Source organism: Vidua macroura, chromosome 9 (genome assembly GCF_024509145.1).
Source record: "Vidua macroura isolate BioBank_ID:100142 chromosome 9, ASM2450914v1, whole genome shotgun sequence".
NCBI lineage: Eukaryota > Metazoa > Chordata > Aves > Passeriformes > Viduidae > Vidua > Vidua macroura.
In genome coordinates this window covers 6,184,473-6,200,188 of record NC_071579.1, presented here as the reverse complement: position 1 = coordinate 6,200,188, position 15,716 = coordinate 6,184,473, and the positions used below count along the sequence as shown (strand labels likewise).

The window sequence follows — 15,716 nt, the reverse complement described above, 5'->3', positions numbered from 1 at the left end:
AGATATTGTCTGTTTAGAAAATCTGCTCTAGTAGTCAGTCATTACATGGAATGCTTTCACCAACTGCCAGCTATGGTCTACAGGGCTGCATTTTTCTTCCCATTTCAGGAGGCCTTCACCACTCCTGACACAGGTGGGACATTGCAAGAGGACTTCACCACTCCTGACACAAATGGGAGGTTACAGGATTTCATTGCTCCTGCTGTTCCAAAAGAGAGTCTCAGAGATGGGAGCAAAAGGATGGTGATGGGACTGGATTCTGACAAATTCCCTTTGTTAAATCCAAGCGGAATGGATACATCAATATTTGATGATTTGGCAATAAAAGTTATTGAAAATTTAGCTGGGTAAGTACTTGGTTGTCCTAAAGGTATTTTTCTGTCCAAGTCTTTATTTATATTTTCTTTGCCCAGAACTAGTGAATAGACTGGTCATAGGTAATACTACGAGATATTTTCTAATCAGTCTAAGTTTAAAAATTAGTCTAGCTGAGACTGCTTTCTTTTTAAAACCAAGATTTCTCATAGCCAAAAATACCCCTTTGTGAGTGACATCTAGTATACAATGATAAATTTTAGGTATTTAATTTTTGTCTTCTAGAGCCTTATTTTAGTTAAAGGTGATTACCTGATACATAGTTGACTGAATATACAAAGTGTAAAATGAAGAGTGTGACAAATGTTTGATTTGTAAATAGTATTTTAATGCAGTTTTGTTTGTAGAAATTCCAAAATTCCAGTTAAACAATCAGTCCTGTGAAATTACTTCTATATACACTGTCGGCTGTAAAAGTAACCCTAGCTGTTAAATATGGTCTCAGAAATTTAACTCACTTAGCCCATGATAGGGATAGAGAACTTGCCTAGTTTGCTATATAATCTAGTATAGAACATAAAATGACAGGATATGCAGTAGTACTTAGCTCTTTATTTTTTTTTTCTTTTCAGATTTGACCCATCAAAAAAATACCAAGACTTATATTGGAAGAAAAAGAATCCAGGTGTGCCCGTATATCTTTTAATATTTTCTTTTCATCTGAATTGTAGTTCCTGGCATTTTACTGCACAGGTCTAGCATGGTCCAGGCCAGTGACTTCTATGCTAGGAACTCTGAAATAGTTGTGCTTCTCAGCTCTTTCCCTGGACATCTTTACTTAGGTAAAGATGATTTTGGGCTTCTAAGCAATAAAAAGTGCAGAATGAGATAATAACGTTATAAAGAGTCCCTGTGTTTGTGATAGCAAAAGGGAAATGGGGTTGAGAAAAGAAGCAGAGCAGAAATCATGAAGCATATAGGGAATCAGAGATCCTTCTCACAGTGTATCATCACCTACTCAAAGGTGAGCACAGAGGCAACCCTAGATGCTCCCTACCTAGTGTTCCCATTTCCTCATCTCTCTTCTGCAGACCTTGACTCTTCCAGCCATTTCCAAAGCTACCCTCAATCTCTTCCACATTTACAAGTCCCCATGACCACCAATACTATGAATGCAGCAGGTGAATTCTTCACCTGCCTCCAATCTGATTTAAATCTCCTCCATCTACCATGAATTTTCTGTGACATTCCTGGGACTCAAGCGCCAGCACATAACCTTTACTGCTGTTGCCATTTCTGGGTTACTTCAGGCCTGTCTGACAGAAATGATTGTTCCTGTAGTTGTCCCCTCCATATTGTTAGGAAACGTTATGGGAATAAGAATGCAAAATATATATACACATAAAAAGCACTTTAGTTGGCATTTATGCAATATTCTTCTTTCCTTGTTAACTATAAGCAGTTCTTCCCCCAGTAAAAAAGAAGGTATCTGATGCACATTCTCAGAAGTCTACTAGCAAGAGGTCATCTCAGGATGAAACCAAGCAAAAAAAAAGGTGAGACCCCTAAAAGGAGGAATTCCACTTCAAATATTCCTATGCAAAAATTTACCTAAACTTTGTCTGTTCATTGAAAGATTCTTACTGCTTATTTGTATAGCTTTCTTTCCATCTACTGCTTATCACTTGGAATGTCTTACCTATTAATGTCCACATGATCAGCTTTGTGGGGTTTTTCCCCCCAGATTTTGACTCGAAAAATATTATCCTTTTTCTCCTTCATCTGCTGCTGTTTTGTATTTTGAAGTTGTTGGAATATAGACTATTCCTTAAATCAATGTGGCTTAATTTTGTGTCAAAATAGTTTGTCTTCAGCTTAGTTCACAGATTGATGAAATGAGCTACTGTAATAGTGAAAACAACAAAACATTTTTGAACTGAGAGTTTAGGAGAGAATTCTGAGAATCTTTTTCCATCAAAATACTATCTTTATATTGTCATGATTGGGGAATGGTATTCCAATTTTGTGCTCCTAGCAAAACACTCCAAACTGTGCATTGCTTACTCACTCCAGCAGCTGGAGAGGAAAACTGGAGGCACAAAAGGTGAAGATAAAGTTGATATAAGAACAATTTACTGGAAACAGCAATGAGATAAAAAACCAAATAGTAACAGCAGCACTGTTAATAGCAAAGTGTACAAGAGAGGCAAGTGATTCACATGTGAATGCTCACTGTGAGGAAACCCCTGAGACTGCCACCACATTCCCCAACAGCAGGGACCCTTCCAGCCACCCCCACAATGAGAGGTGGTAGAGAATAACCTCCAGGTCCTGGCTACTGGCTGCTGCAGAAATTAACCCTGTCCTGGCCACAACCAGGACACATAGAATACTAGTTCTAGAGTTAGGTTTTTTCCTAATTTTTCTTCAGTTTGACGTCTGTCACATGACTGACTAGCTCAAATCATCAGCCAGAGAAGGAAAACACTTGTGGATAGTTTCAAATAAATGTTTTTCCTTTCCAGTGAAAAAGGCAGACAATCTCTTACCAAGGACGAGAGATCCCAGATATTTGGAAAGAAGGCTACAAAGTCTGAGTAAGTTGTATATTTCCAGAACAAGAAGTTAATCTATAAAAACCCTCTATGTATGTATGCATGTATATATGTATCTATCTATCTGTCTATCATTGTGACCTATAGAGTTCGGCACTGAATTTTGAATTTAGCCTTGCTATTTATAGGTCAAAGTACTTCCAGAACGGTTCCTTTTTGCAGTGCAATAATAGTGAAGATGTAAAGCATCTGGTTCATTCTGTCAGATATCTGAAGTGGGGGTCTTATTGGAGCCATTCTGTACATTTATAAGTGGGTGGGAAATGTAAAATAGCCTCTCTTTCAATTATTTTCACACCTAAGAAGATAAATACATTTTATATCTTCATTCTTGTACTCAGTATCCCATTAATAGGAATAAACAAGGAACAAACAAATTCCATTCCCCTTCTCTAAGAAAATTTTCATATTGTTTTGTGATATGTGCAGGTGTAGTCTATGGAACTCAGATATTTTGTACATGCCATACAAAACTATTCAAATTAATGCTTAAGATGTTTAAGCATTTGGGAATTTTATTCCATATTGTGTTTCAAAATAATTTCAGTAAACAGCTAGACCCACCTTGAAATATTTTTGCTTTATCTAAAATGCATGGTAAGCTCTTTGGGCACAGGAATTTGGCTAAGATTGCTTTTTTGTGACAGTGATATGGCAGTGTTCTCCAGTTAGCAATTACAATAGCCCCTTGTCCTGGCTGCATCTGAAGAGAATCTGTGCTAATGTGGGGGAAGGTTCTTAAGCATTCTGAAGATTGTTTTGTGTATGCTCTGAAAAATGTACTAAAATTAACCTGAACAAAATACTTGAAAAACGATGAATATTGCCAGTGTGATTATTTAACAGTGTGACAATATTTTAAAATTTAATTTTTTTTCAGTACTTTTAAGGGGATTATTATGAATATTCTCTGGAATGGTAACAACACCTTGCTCTGCCTTGGTGAGGTAAGGAAATGTCATGTTCTTTAGTCAATTCTGCTTTCATAGGTGTACTCCTGTGTCAAGAGAAATAATTTGATTCTTCCAATATTTGGCAGACTGTCCAAAAATTTTCCTCTTCTCCTACTGTTATATACCTAGATGTGACATGTTTAAATGTGTAATCAACATTTTTTTCTGGTTTATCTTTCCCTTCTGCAGGAGTTCTATGGAGAAAAGAAGAATCCTCATATGGGAATGCTTGAAGATCTGCCAGACACATTTGAACACTGTGCAGAAATGCTCAGAGTGAAACTCCTGTCATACCAAAGGCAGACAGATGATTACTACAATTTCTGTCTTAGAGGTAAATTCATGCAGTTAAGACTTACATTTTCTTGTGTATGTAATTTTTCAGTATGGAAGGTGAAAATTGCAGTGGCCAAGAATTACATCATTGTCCTAATCCATCACACTCAGTGGAAGAAATCCAGTTGACTTCACTGGAAATTGAGCCAATATTCTTTTTGTATGTATTGTCAGCTACAAAAAGTGTAGCAGAAGGCCACTTGACTAAGTTAAAAGACCTGTACAAAGTCACATCTTTGAGCAAGTGTATGTTTCTCAAAGCATTGCACCTAGAGAAAGGAATGTCAGGGACACAATCTCTGTGAGAGAAAATTCCAGGCTGTTTGTGTCACATGCACACCCTGTCTTTTCCAAAAAGAATTTCGGGATCAGCTGAAGTGGTTTGAGGAGGAGCTCTCTTCTGTTTCTCAACTGGTCGTGGAAAGTCTTTTAAAAGAACATGAGCAGAAGCTCAGCTCTTTTACTGGTCATATTCAGCATCTCTTCAACAGGCAGCTGAAAGACTGGGGGGATGTGAAGGTATGTATCATGGACATACTGGAATGCTTTGTAGTGTAACCCATGGTAAGTGCATCAGATTGATAAAAATTAATTTCTCATTCTCACTGTTTGCTTCATCACTCTCTGCTGAGCTGACCACAGATACAGTTTTTTGTGTTTGCAGTTAGCCTGCTTGGTTCTCCTGGAAGCTTTGTATTTCATTGAACTCTGTCCCTTCTCTCCCAGCTTCCAGCACTGGGCTGCCTCTTTCTAATCTTCTCAGCTCTGCCTGTCATCTTACACTTGGATTGTCAGCTCTGTGAGGGTTGTGACCTTGTAGTATGGTCAGACAGCTCCTACTGTATGGGTGCACTCCTTTGTAAGAACTGTGATGTAGGGATAATGAAATACTGTATTTACCATCAGTCATAAAAGAGGCATATTTTGTCAAGTAATATCAGAACTGAGAACAGAATCATAATGGAGATTACACAGAAAATGCTGAAGTGTCTTGAGATTGTGTCTGAGTATTAAAAATTAGGTAAAAATTACAAATACAGAGATATGAAAAATACCTTACTTACCACGTGGTAGATGAGATGATTTTTTTGTTGAAAATAAATCCCAAAGTGAGACCAGAGGCCAGCAGAGAAGCAGTTTGGTGCATCTTGCACTGCAAAGCTTCTATCCAGACAGTCAAGAAGTAGCTCCATTTTCCTTGTCTTTCTGAATACCTTTATAGAAAATGTTTGTGCTTTACTTCTTCCTTTTAATGACTCACAGTATATTCTTTACTGAAGGTATTTATTTCTTACATATTTTCTTAAAGACTGTGCACTGGAGAAAATTACATTACTCCCTAGGACACCCAAATAACTCCCTTCAGCTGGAGGTTTTGTGCCAAGAGGAAATAAAAAGGCAAAAAGATCAAACTGATGGTGTTCACCTCAACACAAAGATGCTGCAGGTAATTGTAAAGCCCTTGCTTAATGTGAACTTAAATATTGCATTTGGAAAGGAGGGTGTATTTTTGATACATTTTTCCTCTCCATCCAAAGGAAACTTGAAATTTTTTTCAGTTTTAAGCAATCCTGTTTTAAGTGTGTATTGTCAGCATTAGATCAATATAGACATAAATATATCTGCACACATACAGCTGCTTAGATACATTGTGGAACTTATTGATATTTTATATAATTCATAGAACCTACTGGCTGTGAGCTTAATGGTGGGTAGGAGTATTGGCTGTAGTGGTGACATCCTCTGGTTAGTTCTCTTACTTCCAGGCAACAGATGCCTGGCAGGGTTTCTTCTCTGTGCATTTCATTAGTGCAGATAATGACATTTTCTACATAAAATTAAGAAGTGAAATAAGCTGAATTTATAGGAGAGATTCAGGAATCAAAATAATTTCCCCCCTTCGCCCCCTGTGTTAATTGAAGGTTGGTTCCCCAGCATTAAAGCCTGTTGTTTAGTTCTCTCAGGCCACTTACTCCAAATTCTACACTGTCTGCAGAGTACTGATATTTTTAATTTCAAAGTAGTATCCTTGCTCTGCATACAGACACAGAAACACCCTGATTGAGAGTAGCACCTGAGCTAAGCACCTCCACCCAAAGTACCTGAATTCCAAAATGATCTTCTCTTTGGCTAGAAGCTGGTTTTATCACGTTTAACCCAACTGTGTAACTACTAGGTACCTATACTCCAAACTCTACAGTTTTATGATCTTTAGATAATCAGGCAATGTTAAGAATACTGCAGAGACACTTTGAGACCCTTTTATGTGCAACTTTGAGCCTTATGTCTGTTATCTGCAGCTGCTGCGGAATGCCAGGGTTTGATATTTGTGTAGTCTTTGATAGCCAAGTTAAAAGGAGAGGAGATCCAATTTTCAAAGGAATTCCTCTCACTTGTCTCCAATGTTGCAACAGGATTGTGCTGCTGAGTGTGCTCAGAGCTTTTTTTCTGCACTGGCTGCCCTCACTGAAAAGCTCCTCTTGGAACTAGATGAAACCATCACTGTTGATGATGTAAAAGAAGCAGGTAAGAAAAGAAGAGATTGCTTGTTCAGGCCTCCTCTTTCTTGTCAAAGATTGCAGCAGTGTGTCCCTAGGAAGAGGAGGCTTTGATATGTTATAATATTTTAAATTAAAAGATTTGCATAATAAAGCATGCAAAACTATTTGTTGAGTGTGCAGAGCATTGAGCTGCACAATTATTCCAAAACAGTTGCATTCCTGACATTGTTTTGTTTCTGCTGAGTATGTCTTCTATTACCTCCCAGGAACTGAAATACCTAGAGAGAAGATGCCAACTTTAATGTGTCGTAAAAAAACTGAACTTCCTCTAGGAACCTCCAAAGTTCAACAGTTAGTCAAACGAGGAAGGAGGTAGTATTTGGAGATACTGAACACTGTTCTGTCTAATTCCTCTGCTCTGAACTGATAACAGGCCCTGTCCTCATAGTTTTTTGCTGCACTTGTTGAAACTGCTGCTCATCATTAGTAAGTCATTGAACTAGTAATGGGGTAGTGGTAGTTTGAGTGGGTAATAATTTTAAAGAAAGAATTACAGTAGATCCAAATAAAGGTAAATTACATATAGTATGGTAAAACAATACCATGTCACTGCTATTGCTATGTCACTTGTTTGTCACTGGTTATCAATGCATTACATTCAGATCTATGAATACTCTGTGTATTGTCATTCAAAAGAAATTAATTCTACACTGTGGAGAGATCCTGATGCTTTAAAAGAAAGGGTGGTTGTAATAAACAAAGATGTTTTTAGGTTAAACATTTTGTGGAAAAAAAAACAACAACATTGATCTTTGGCACCTTAGTACAAGTAATGTGAATTAGTATGATTTGTTCTCTTTTCTAACTTCTTTTCTCGTGTTTGTTTTTGTTGGTTTGGTTTTTTATAGGACTTGGCCAGGAATACCCAGGACTACTGTTCCCGACACTCCAGAGTATATTCTCTGCAGAGGAACTGCATCAGTTTCAACAGCTAAGACTACCCTGGGCCATCTGGCAGTGGTGGATGCAAGACAGGCTGCATATAAGGTGAGTCTGTGGGGAAGGACTCTTGAGTGGGCTGCTGCTGTTGTGGGTTTGGTTTTTTAAGAAGACAATTATAGAATCTTAGTTATGTGTGCAAGTTTTTAACGTACACAGTGTTTGCTGATCTTAAGGCCCTATTATCCATGTGTAGGAATCCTTTCTCGTGTCCATTTCTTTGTGATGCTGTCAGAAGCAGACAGGGTTGGTTCCTCATGGAGTCTTCTCATTCAGAGACATGACAAAGGGTAATTGTTTGAGCAGAGAAGCATGGATGGTGTCAGAAACAGGACACTGCATTTTCGCAGCATCATAGTTCTAAAAGCAGCTGTGCCCCATTGCCATTCCAGTCTTGCTTGTTTTCACTAACCTTTCTGAAGCCTTTAGCTCCAGCCTTAGATCACAAAAACTTATTTTCCCATAAAAGATGAAGAGCTGTAAAATATTTCATACCTATCTTATAACCACAACTATCACAGATGACTGTTTCCACCATCAAAATGATCACTCTTTCTTCACTGAGTCTGTTAAAAGAATGCAGACAACTCTGCCTCTCACTGGCACAGACAATGATTCTCAAAACAGCAATGCTTAGCAGTTAGGAGAATATTTTTATGTTAAATCACTTGGAGATGTCTTTATACATCTGACCTGGAAGTTATTGTACTCCCACTGAACTAAATTAACTTTTTAAAAATATCTGCTTTTAATAGGGGAATGTAAATTATACTGTCAATGATGGCGGCAAATGCCATCAAAACTATCAAATTGCATGTGTGTTTTATGTATCCAGTTCTGGTGCTCAGGAACCTGATTACAGCACAGATTTGAAGGGAATGTGGTTGTTTGGATAGAAATGGTTGGATAGTATTTTCCTGCACGTGTGTTGCATTAATAATACAGTACTTTATGTTTTGGAGCATGGACTCTTTAACAGTATTAAAGTGCCTTGAGGTTTTTATGGTAGTCTACAAGTTTCTGTCTAGAGGAAATTACTTTTTAGCAGTTTTGTAATAGTTCAGTTCATACTTTTGAGTTAAGAAGTTCCAGCAAGAGCATGACTGCATCCTGTGTTTTCTTGAAAGAAAGCAACTCCCTACTCTTAGGAACTAATGGAAGTGAGATGAAGGTCTTGCATTTTAGCAAAATTTAAATATTGCTCATCCTTTAATTTCAGAAGTCTTTAAAAGGAACACAGAAGGAACATAGCTAATAGTTAATTATTCATATTAGTTCTATTGTCAAAGGCAAAAAATAAGTGGCCTCTATGCAGTCTTCTGACACAATGGATGAAGACCTGGATTTAGGCAAAGAGAATGATATTTTGTCAGTACTAATTTTGTCCTTAATTGTTGGGTTTTTTTATACAGAAATACAAAAGTAAAGTTGAACAGATGTTTGCCCAGATCAAGGAAGAAAGTGCAGCTCAGCTGCTGGCAATTCAGCGTTGGAGTGATTGGTGGGAAGAATCTGTCCTGAAGATAAAGCGACTCTACGTCTGAGATCAGTCAAATTTTGCTGAGCTTTGTTGGTGTAAATTGACAAATTTGTATGAATGTCACTGATTTTTTTTCTTTTATCTTATTCATCTCTTGCATTGAAAGAAGCTACATTTTGCCTTTTTCTTTGTTTTGCCATGTTACCACTCATTTCCTCATGTGCAGTCTTAGTATTACTACTATACTCATCTTTACATAACCACCTGGTTTGGCTTACAGTATCATCTGTTACCATTCACATGTGTTTGTGCACATGAGCCCTCTGTGCAAGGGCACTTAATGCATATTTATTAGCAGAGGTTACAGGATTTTGTTGCAATTTTGCCCCTGAGAGCTGGTTTGGTCTGAAAACTCCCCAAGGCGTGAAAGAGAACTATCCCTAACAAACACTCTTTTGTCAAGGCCTCTGTGCCCAAGCACCTCTGCACAGAGATCTCTGATTGGAGATGGTCAGCCTGGAAAAGATACACATTTTATGTTGTCTTGGTTCAACAAGCTTTGACTTGCCTACCCTTCCCTTTCCTTGCCTCTCCTCTCCTACCTTGTGTTGCCTACCCTTGCCTATCACTTTTTTTCATCGCCATGCCTTGCCTGCCCCTCCCTTGCCTTGCCTTGCCTTACCTGTCCATCTCTTGCCTTCCCTTCCCATCCTTTGCCTTGCCCCTCTGTTACCCCTTACTTTCCTTGCCATGCTTTGCTCCTCCCTTGCCCCACTCCTTCCCTTTTCCCCTTCCCTGCCTTGTATTGACTCACCCTTCCTATGCCTGGCCTTGCCTTGATTTACCTTGCCCCTCTGACTTACCCCTCCTTGCCTTTCCCTGCCTCCATCTTGCCCCTCCCTTGCCTTGCCCCTCTTGTGTTTTCTCACCTTGCCTCTCCACTCTGTTGCCTTTCTTTTCCTTGCTCATCCCTTGTTTTGCATTTGTTTTCCTTCCTTTGCCCATCCCTTAGCTTGCCCTTCCCTTGCCTTGCTGATCCTTGCCCCCCCATGACCCCACTTGCATTGCCTACCTTTGCCCATCCCATGCTCCACTCTTGCCTTACTCCACTCTTTCCTTTCCCTTGTCTTTCCTTGCCCCTTCTTTGCCTTTCCACTCCCTTGCCTTGCCTACCCCTCCATTGCCCTTTCTTACCGACCTCTCCCTAGCCTTGCTGTCATTTTCCTTTCATTGCCCCTCCCTTGCCTTGCTTGGCATCTCCCTTGACCCTTCTTTCCTCTCTACTGCCTTGCCTTCCTTCCCCCTCCACTGCCTTTTCCCTCTCTCAATTACCCTGCCTTTGCTTTCCTTCCTTTGCCTATCCCTTGCCTTGCTGACCTCCTCCCTTTACTTTCTTTGCCTTGCCTTAACTTGCTGTTGCATTTCTCCTCCTTGCCTTTCGTTGCCCCTCTCTTGCCTGCCCTTGCCTTGTTTTGCCCCTCCGTTGCTTGGCTTTTCCTTCTCTTGCCTTACCTTGCCCCTCCGTAGCATTGCCCCTCCCTGTCCTTCCCTTACCCCTTCTTTGCCTTATCCCTTCTTGCCTTGCCTTTCCCTTGACTTGCCTTCTTTGCACTTGCTCCATGTGGGTTTAGGTTTCTCAGTGAATTTCTTCCCACTGTTACCAGGAAGATCCTGGAAGGGGGAGGAGTTGGCTTTCTGGGTGAATATTCAGTGGTCAAGACACAAAAGGAAGTGGCCAATGGTCCTGGCATTCCAGTGGAGTAGTTTTGGGGTTGGGGAGTCTTGGCTGGTGGATGGGCTCTTCCACTTGGGGATCTTCAGGAGATCTGACTTGGTGCCGTGAAAGGTCTGACCCGAGACTTGGCTGCAGGTGAGTCCTTCCTTTGGCTGGGGGATCCATAGCAATTCTATGGTGTGCTCTCTGGAGCCGGGCAGTCTCAACCTGGTCTCTTTCTGCACAGTAGCTCAGCACCCTGAAGGAGCCCTGCCTACCTCCCCCAACTTGTGTCTGCCGCTGTTGGCAATGCCAAGACCCTGTGAGTTTGCAGGAGGAGCAACTTTCTTCCTTCCATTCCTCCCTGTGCCGGCTGCGAGAGGATCACTGCAGCTTTTGTCACCCCGGAGCTGCCAGCTCTCCTGCCGGCTGCGAGAGGATCACTGCAGCTTTTGTCACCCCGGAGCTGCCAGCTCTCCTGCCGGCTGCGATGGAGCCATTGCAGCCTCTGCTTCCCAGAGTGTGCCAGCACCCTCTGTCGAGCGTAGTCGTAACTACACTAAAGGGAGAAAAACTATTTAGCGGGTGGGAAGTTTCTGTTACTGTCTTGTTCTTTGTCTTGTTGGGCTTTGTTTCTAGTAAAAGACTGTTATTCTTTCTACTGTATTTTTGCCCGGACGCCCCATAATTTTGAAGTTACAGTAATTTGGAGGGAGGGATCTTCTTTCCATTCCAGGAAGGTTCCATTGTATTTCCTTGTCCTCCCTTTCCTTGCTCCCCTACCTGTCCCTTACCCCCCCACTTGCCTTCCTTTGCCCCTCCCTTTACCCTTCCTTGCTTTGCCCCTGCCTTGCCCGTTTTTTTTTTTTTTCTGTTCCTTTCACCTTTCTTGCTTTGCACTGACTTGCCCCTCCTATGCTCCTCCTTTGCCTCTCGATTTCCCATCTCTTGCTTGGCTTTTCCTTGCCTTGCCTTTTCCTTCCCTTGCATTGCTTTCCCTTGCCCCCTGCCTTGTCCCTTCCTTATCTTGCCCCTCCCTTGCCTTGCCCCTTCCTTATCTTGCCCTTGCCTTGCCTGGCTTTCCATTTCTTTACCTACCCCATCCCTTCCTTGCCTTGCCTACATGTCCCTTGTCTTGCCTACCCCTCCCTTGACTTTCAGCAAGGAAATGCAAGGGAGGGGCAGGAAAGGAAAGTGAAGACAATGGAGGGATAGCTAAGGCAATACAGGAGAGGTGTGGGGAAGGCTCCACTACCTCCTTGGACAGCCCATTCCAGTATCTAATCACCAAGAATTTCTTCCATTAACAACCTAAGCCTCCCCTGCCACAGTTTAAGACTATGTCCCTTTGTCCTATCACTGCTTGCTTGGGAACAGAGCCCAACACCCAACTAGCCACACTCTTCTGTCAGGGAGTTGTAGAGAGCATTAAGGTCCCCCCTGAGCCTCCTCTTCCCCAGCTAAACAGCCCCATCTCACTCAGCCACTCTTCAAAAGACAGGCTCTTCATGAGTTTCACTGCCCTTCCCTGGACATGCTCCAGCCCCTCCAGGGCTCTGTGGCCACGAGGGCCCAGAACTGGACCCAGCTCTCGAGGTCCCTCAGCAGTGCCAGCACAGGGCACAGCCACTGCCCTGGGCCTGTGCCCACACCAGGGCTGGCACGGCCCAGGGGCCACTGGCCTCCTGCCCACCTGGCCACACCTGGGCTCCTGTCCAGCCATTGGCACCAGGACCCCCAGGGCCTTTCCTGACAGGGATTCTCAGTCACCGCCCCAGCCTGGGGCTGCAGGGGGTTATTGTGGACAAAGTGTAGGGATCTGGCACTTGGCCTTGTTCACCCTCACACCACTGGTGTTGGCCCATCAATCCAGCCTGTTTGGGTCCCTCTGCAGGGCTGTCTTGGGGTGGTTTTCTATTCCCTGATCATCTGCTTTAGGCCCAGAAATGGTTGCTGTAGCTTTAAGGTGGGTCCAGAGAAGGGGGGAGCCTTGGGGGTCTTCGATGTGCTTTATTCAAAGCCTCACTGCCCAGGCATCTGTCGTGCCGTGCAGACTGGGTTCCTTTTTTTGCTTACCTAGCTTGGGTTTTGTTAGCTTAGGCAAGAAGTTGGTTTTCTTCCCTTTCCCTGGCCTTGGAGACAGCAGCAGCAATCTTTCAGTGGTTTATTTCTTCAATTGGATGGTTTTAGATCAGAGAGGACAATCGATGGGAGATGAATTGGCCAGGAAACAGCGGGAAGGCAAGGGGCTGCTCCATCCCAGCCCCACTCACTCAGAAAATCCGAGTGAACAAGAGAAAGGACACCAACCCAACAGCTTCATCTGCTGTGAAGAGGAGACCCCGTGCAAGATATTCACCAGATTCTCATCTGTTTTACCCAAGCTGCTGCATGAACGCTTTGGGATTTTTTCCATTCCCTGAGACAGGAGACACCACATTTTTTTTTCTCCCCACCACACTGTAGGCAATATTGTGGGTGTTTTTTTCTTTCCCTGGCATTTGGTTTTTCTTTTGTTCCAGTGTGGGTGTGTGTATGAGAGGAGGGGAGGATAAGCTCTGACAATTCAATATTTAGCATTTATTCTGGTTTTTTCCCCCGTGCTGTGCTATGTGGGCACTGTCAAGGCCCCTGGACATGAACGCCAGCCCTTTTGCCTGTAAAACAAAATTCACCCCACCAGAGTGTTGATGTCAATTTGGAGGAGGTGTTTGGCATTGCCAGGGAAGCCTGAGTTGTAGGTGGTGGCAGGTTGGGTCTGGGAGATATCCTGCACTGATTGGAATTTTAGGAGGTGGCAGCCCACTCAGGGCCACAGGGCCCTGGACACCAATTCTGGCCCTTTTCCATGGGAACAAAACTCACCACTCCATTTTCCTGATGTCAGTTTGCAGGAGGCACTTGGCACTGCCGGGGCAGCCCGAGTTGTAGGTGGTGGTAGGTTGTGTGTGTGTGGAAAGGGGTAGGTCACAAATCGCTGTTGCCTCATTTTCTGTTTGTGAACTACCACGAACGTAAAGGAACTGCTTTGTCTCTGTCTCCAACTTGCTTTTTTGCTGCTAATTGTTATTCCCAGCTGTGTGTAGTATTTTATCACCTTATTGAATTACATCGTCTTTAGTTCAGATCTTTGTTCTTACTCGTCAGGATTTGTTCAATTCCAATTAGATCTTTCAAAATGATTACAGCCCTCACCTGGACAGGATATACAGTCCAACTATGGAGAAAATGTAAACATATGAGAAATGTTTATATTTCCACAAATATGAGAAAAATATTCTGTAACTTATTTTCTCATAGAAGCAGTTCAGGACTCAGGATGTAAGAATCTGAAGGACTAACTGATACTACTTTTGAGTGACATTTTCTAAGCATTTCAACAAAGTTTTGTATAGCCAATGCTGATCTTGCTTAGGAGAGCATTAGCTGATGTATTGTCAGAAGCCTTGCTGCAGTCAAGATTCCATCATTTGGTTTTGAGATGTTATTGTTGATTGTTATTTATCTTATCATCCAAAGCCTTACAAATAATTTGCTTAATAATTTCTTCCAGTAATTTGGAAGATACAAATTTGTGTCTGATACAAAATAAGGCTGATTGGCCTCTGATTCTTATCCTTTTCTGCTTTAGCACTGTTTGCTTTTTGCTAGTCAAATGGAACCTCAGTATCTTTTCTGAGTTCTTGAAGGGAATTGCTAATAGCCTTCAGATTACTTAACCATTTTTCTAAATGTGTTGTCTAAAATTGCAGATGATTTTTGTAAGCACCTTAAAGTGTTTCTTTCTGTAGTTTTAGGTTATTTGTTTGTATGTTTGTGTGTTGGTGGGTTTGGATGGTAGAATTAATTCTCTTCATAGTGGTTGGTGTGGGTCTGTGTTTTGGATTTGGACTATTCACTTCCCCTGCAAATCATCTGGTTACAATGGTTCTTTTCCTTTTTGCCATGATTGAAATATTGTCAGTCATTCTGTATCTTCTGTCTCTTTTTGCCTACCTAGGCTTCCTGAACAAACTCTCCATTTCCAATAACCAGTTATGACCATTTATTCATAATTCTGGTAATGAATAAAATTACTTTCGTTATTAGCCACATTCATACACCAGTGTGCAGTGCCTGGGTACAGTGTCAGGGATACTCTCTTCTTATTATTTCTCTATTGCAATATTCAGTAAAATTATTTTCCTCCTCTCCCTGAATTCTTCTGCTTTCCCTATGCTTTTGTGGTTTATCTGAACCCATGGAGGGATAAAAGTAATCTGGAGGTAATTTAATTTACACCATGTATAGACAAATAGTAAGAATTCTTAAATGGGGAGCTGGCCAGAGAGTCTGGCTTTTTTTTTTTTTTTTTTTTTTTTTTTTCCTCCTGTGAAATGCTCTCCTTTGCCTGCTTGCCTTGCCAGCTTTGAGACAGGCTTTTTTACAACAGTTCAGCTCAAAAAAGATCATGTAACAAACAAACCTCTCAACCCCAGTGACATGAAAACAGCCTAAAATCAGTGCCCACATGGGCAGTTGCTTTATTGAAGGCTGTGACCTGGCATTCCTTAAGATTTTGCTGAACCGCATCTGAAATGGGGAGAATACAGACAAGCTGTATAGATGCTGTCATTAATTTATATGTAATTTGTTTCAGACACAACTCAACAAGAGAAGCTGTTGTAATTTAAACATATTTTATTTAAACATAAACAATGGTGATATTTGATTAAGCATAGATATTTACTTTTAAAATATTTGTTTAACCACGCCAAACCACTGTCTATAAGCAAACACAATCTACCACTTGGCGAGACCAGG

At 41.5% G+C, this 15,716-nt stretch overlaps 1 protein-coding gene across 7 annotated transcripts in view; it reads left to right on the top strand.

Moving 5' to 3' along the window:
- Positions 1-11,579, top strand: part of CCDC180 (coiled-coil domain containing 180) — a 30,185-nt gene extending 18,606 nt beyond the window's left edge. For 5 of the 7 annotated variants that reach the window (XM_053985333.1, XM_053985328.1, XM_053985329.1 and 2 more), the window contains exons 26-37: positions 109-347; positions 948-1,000; positions 1,778-1,871; positions 2,841-2,912; positions 3,811-3,877; positions 4,073-4,217; positions 4,578-4,738; positions 5,529-5,666; positions 6,634-6,745; positions 6,987-7,092; positions 7,629-7,767; positions 9,132-11,579. In XM_053985333.1, the coding sequence (XP_053841308.1) occupies positions 109-347; positions 948-1,000; positions 1,778-1,871; positions 2,841-2,912; positions 3,811-3,877; positions 4,073-4,217; positions 4,578-4,738; positions 5,529-5,666; positions 6,634-6,745; positions 6,987-7,092; positions 7,629-7,767; positions 9,132-9,263 (1,458 nt within the window). In that variant the 3' untranslated portion in view covers positions 9,264-11,579. Of the gene's footprint in view, positions 1-108; positions 348-947; positions 1,001-1,777; positions 1,872-2,840; positions 2,913-3,810; positions 3,878-4,072; positions 4,218-4,577; positions 4,739-5,528; positions 5,667-6,633; positions 6,746-6,986; positions 7,093-7,628; positions 7,768-9,131 lie in introns of those variants that run through there. The other 2 variants (XM_053985334.1, XM_053985335.1) reach the window with 2 other exon arrangements.
- The last annotated feature ends 4,137 nt before the right edge of the window (positions 11,580-15,716 follow it).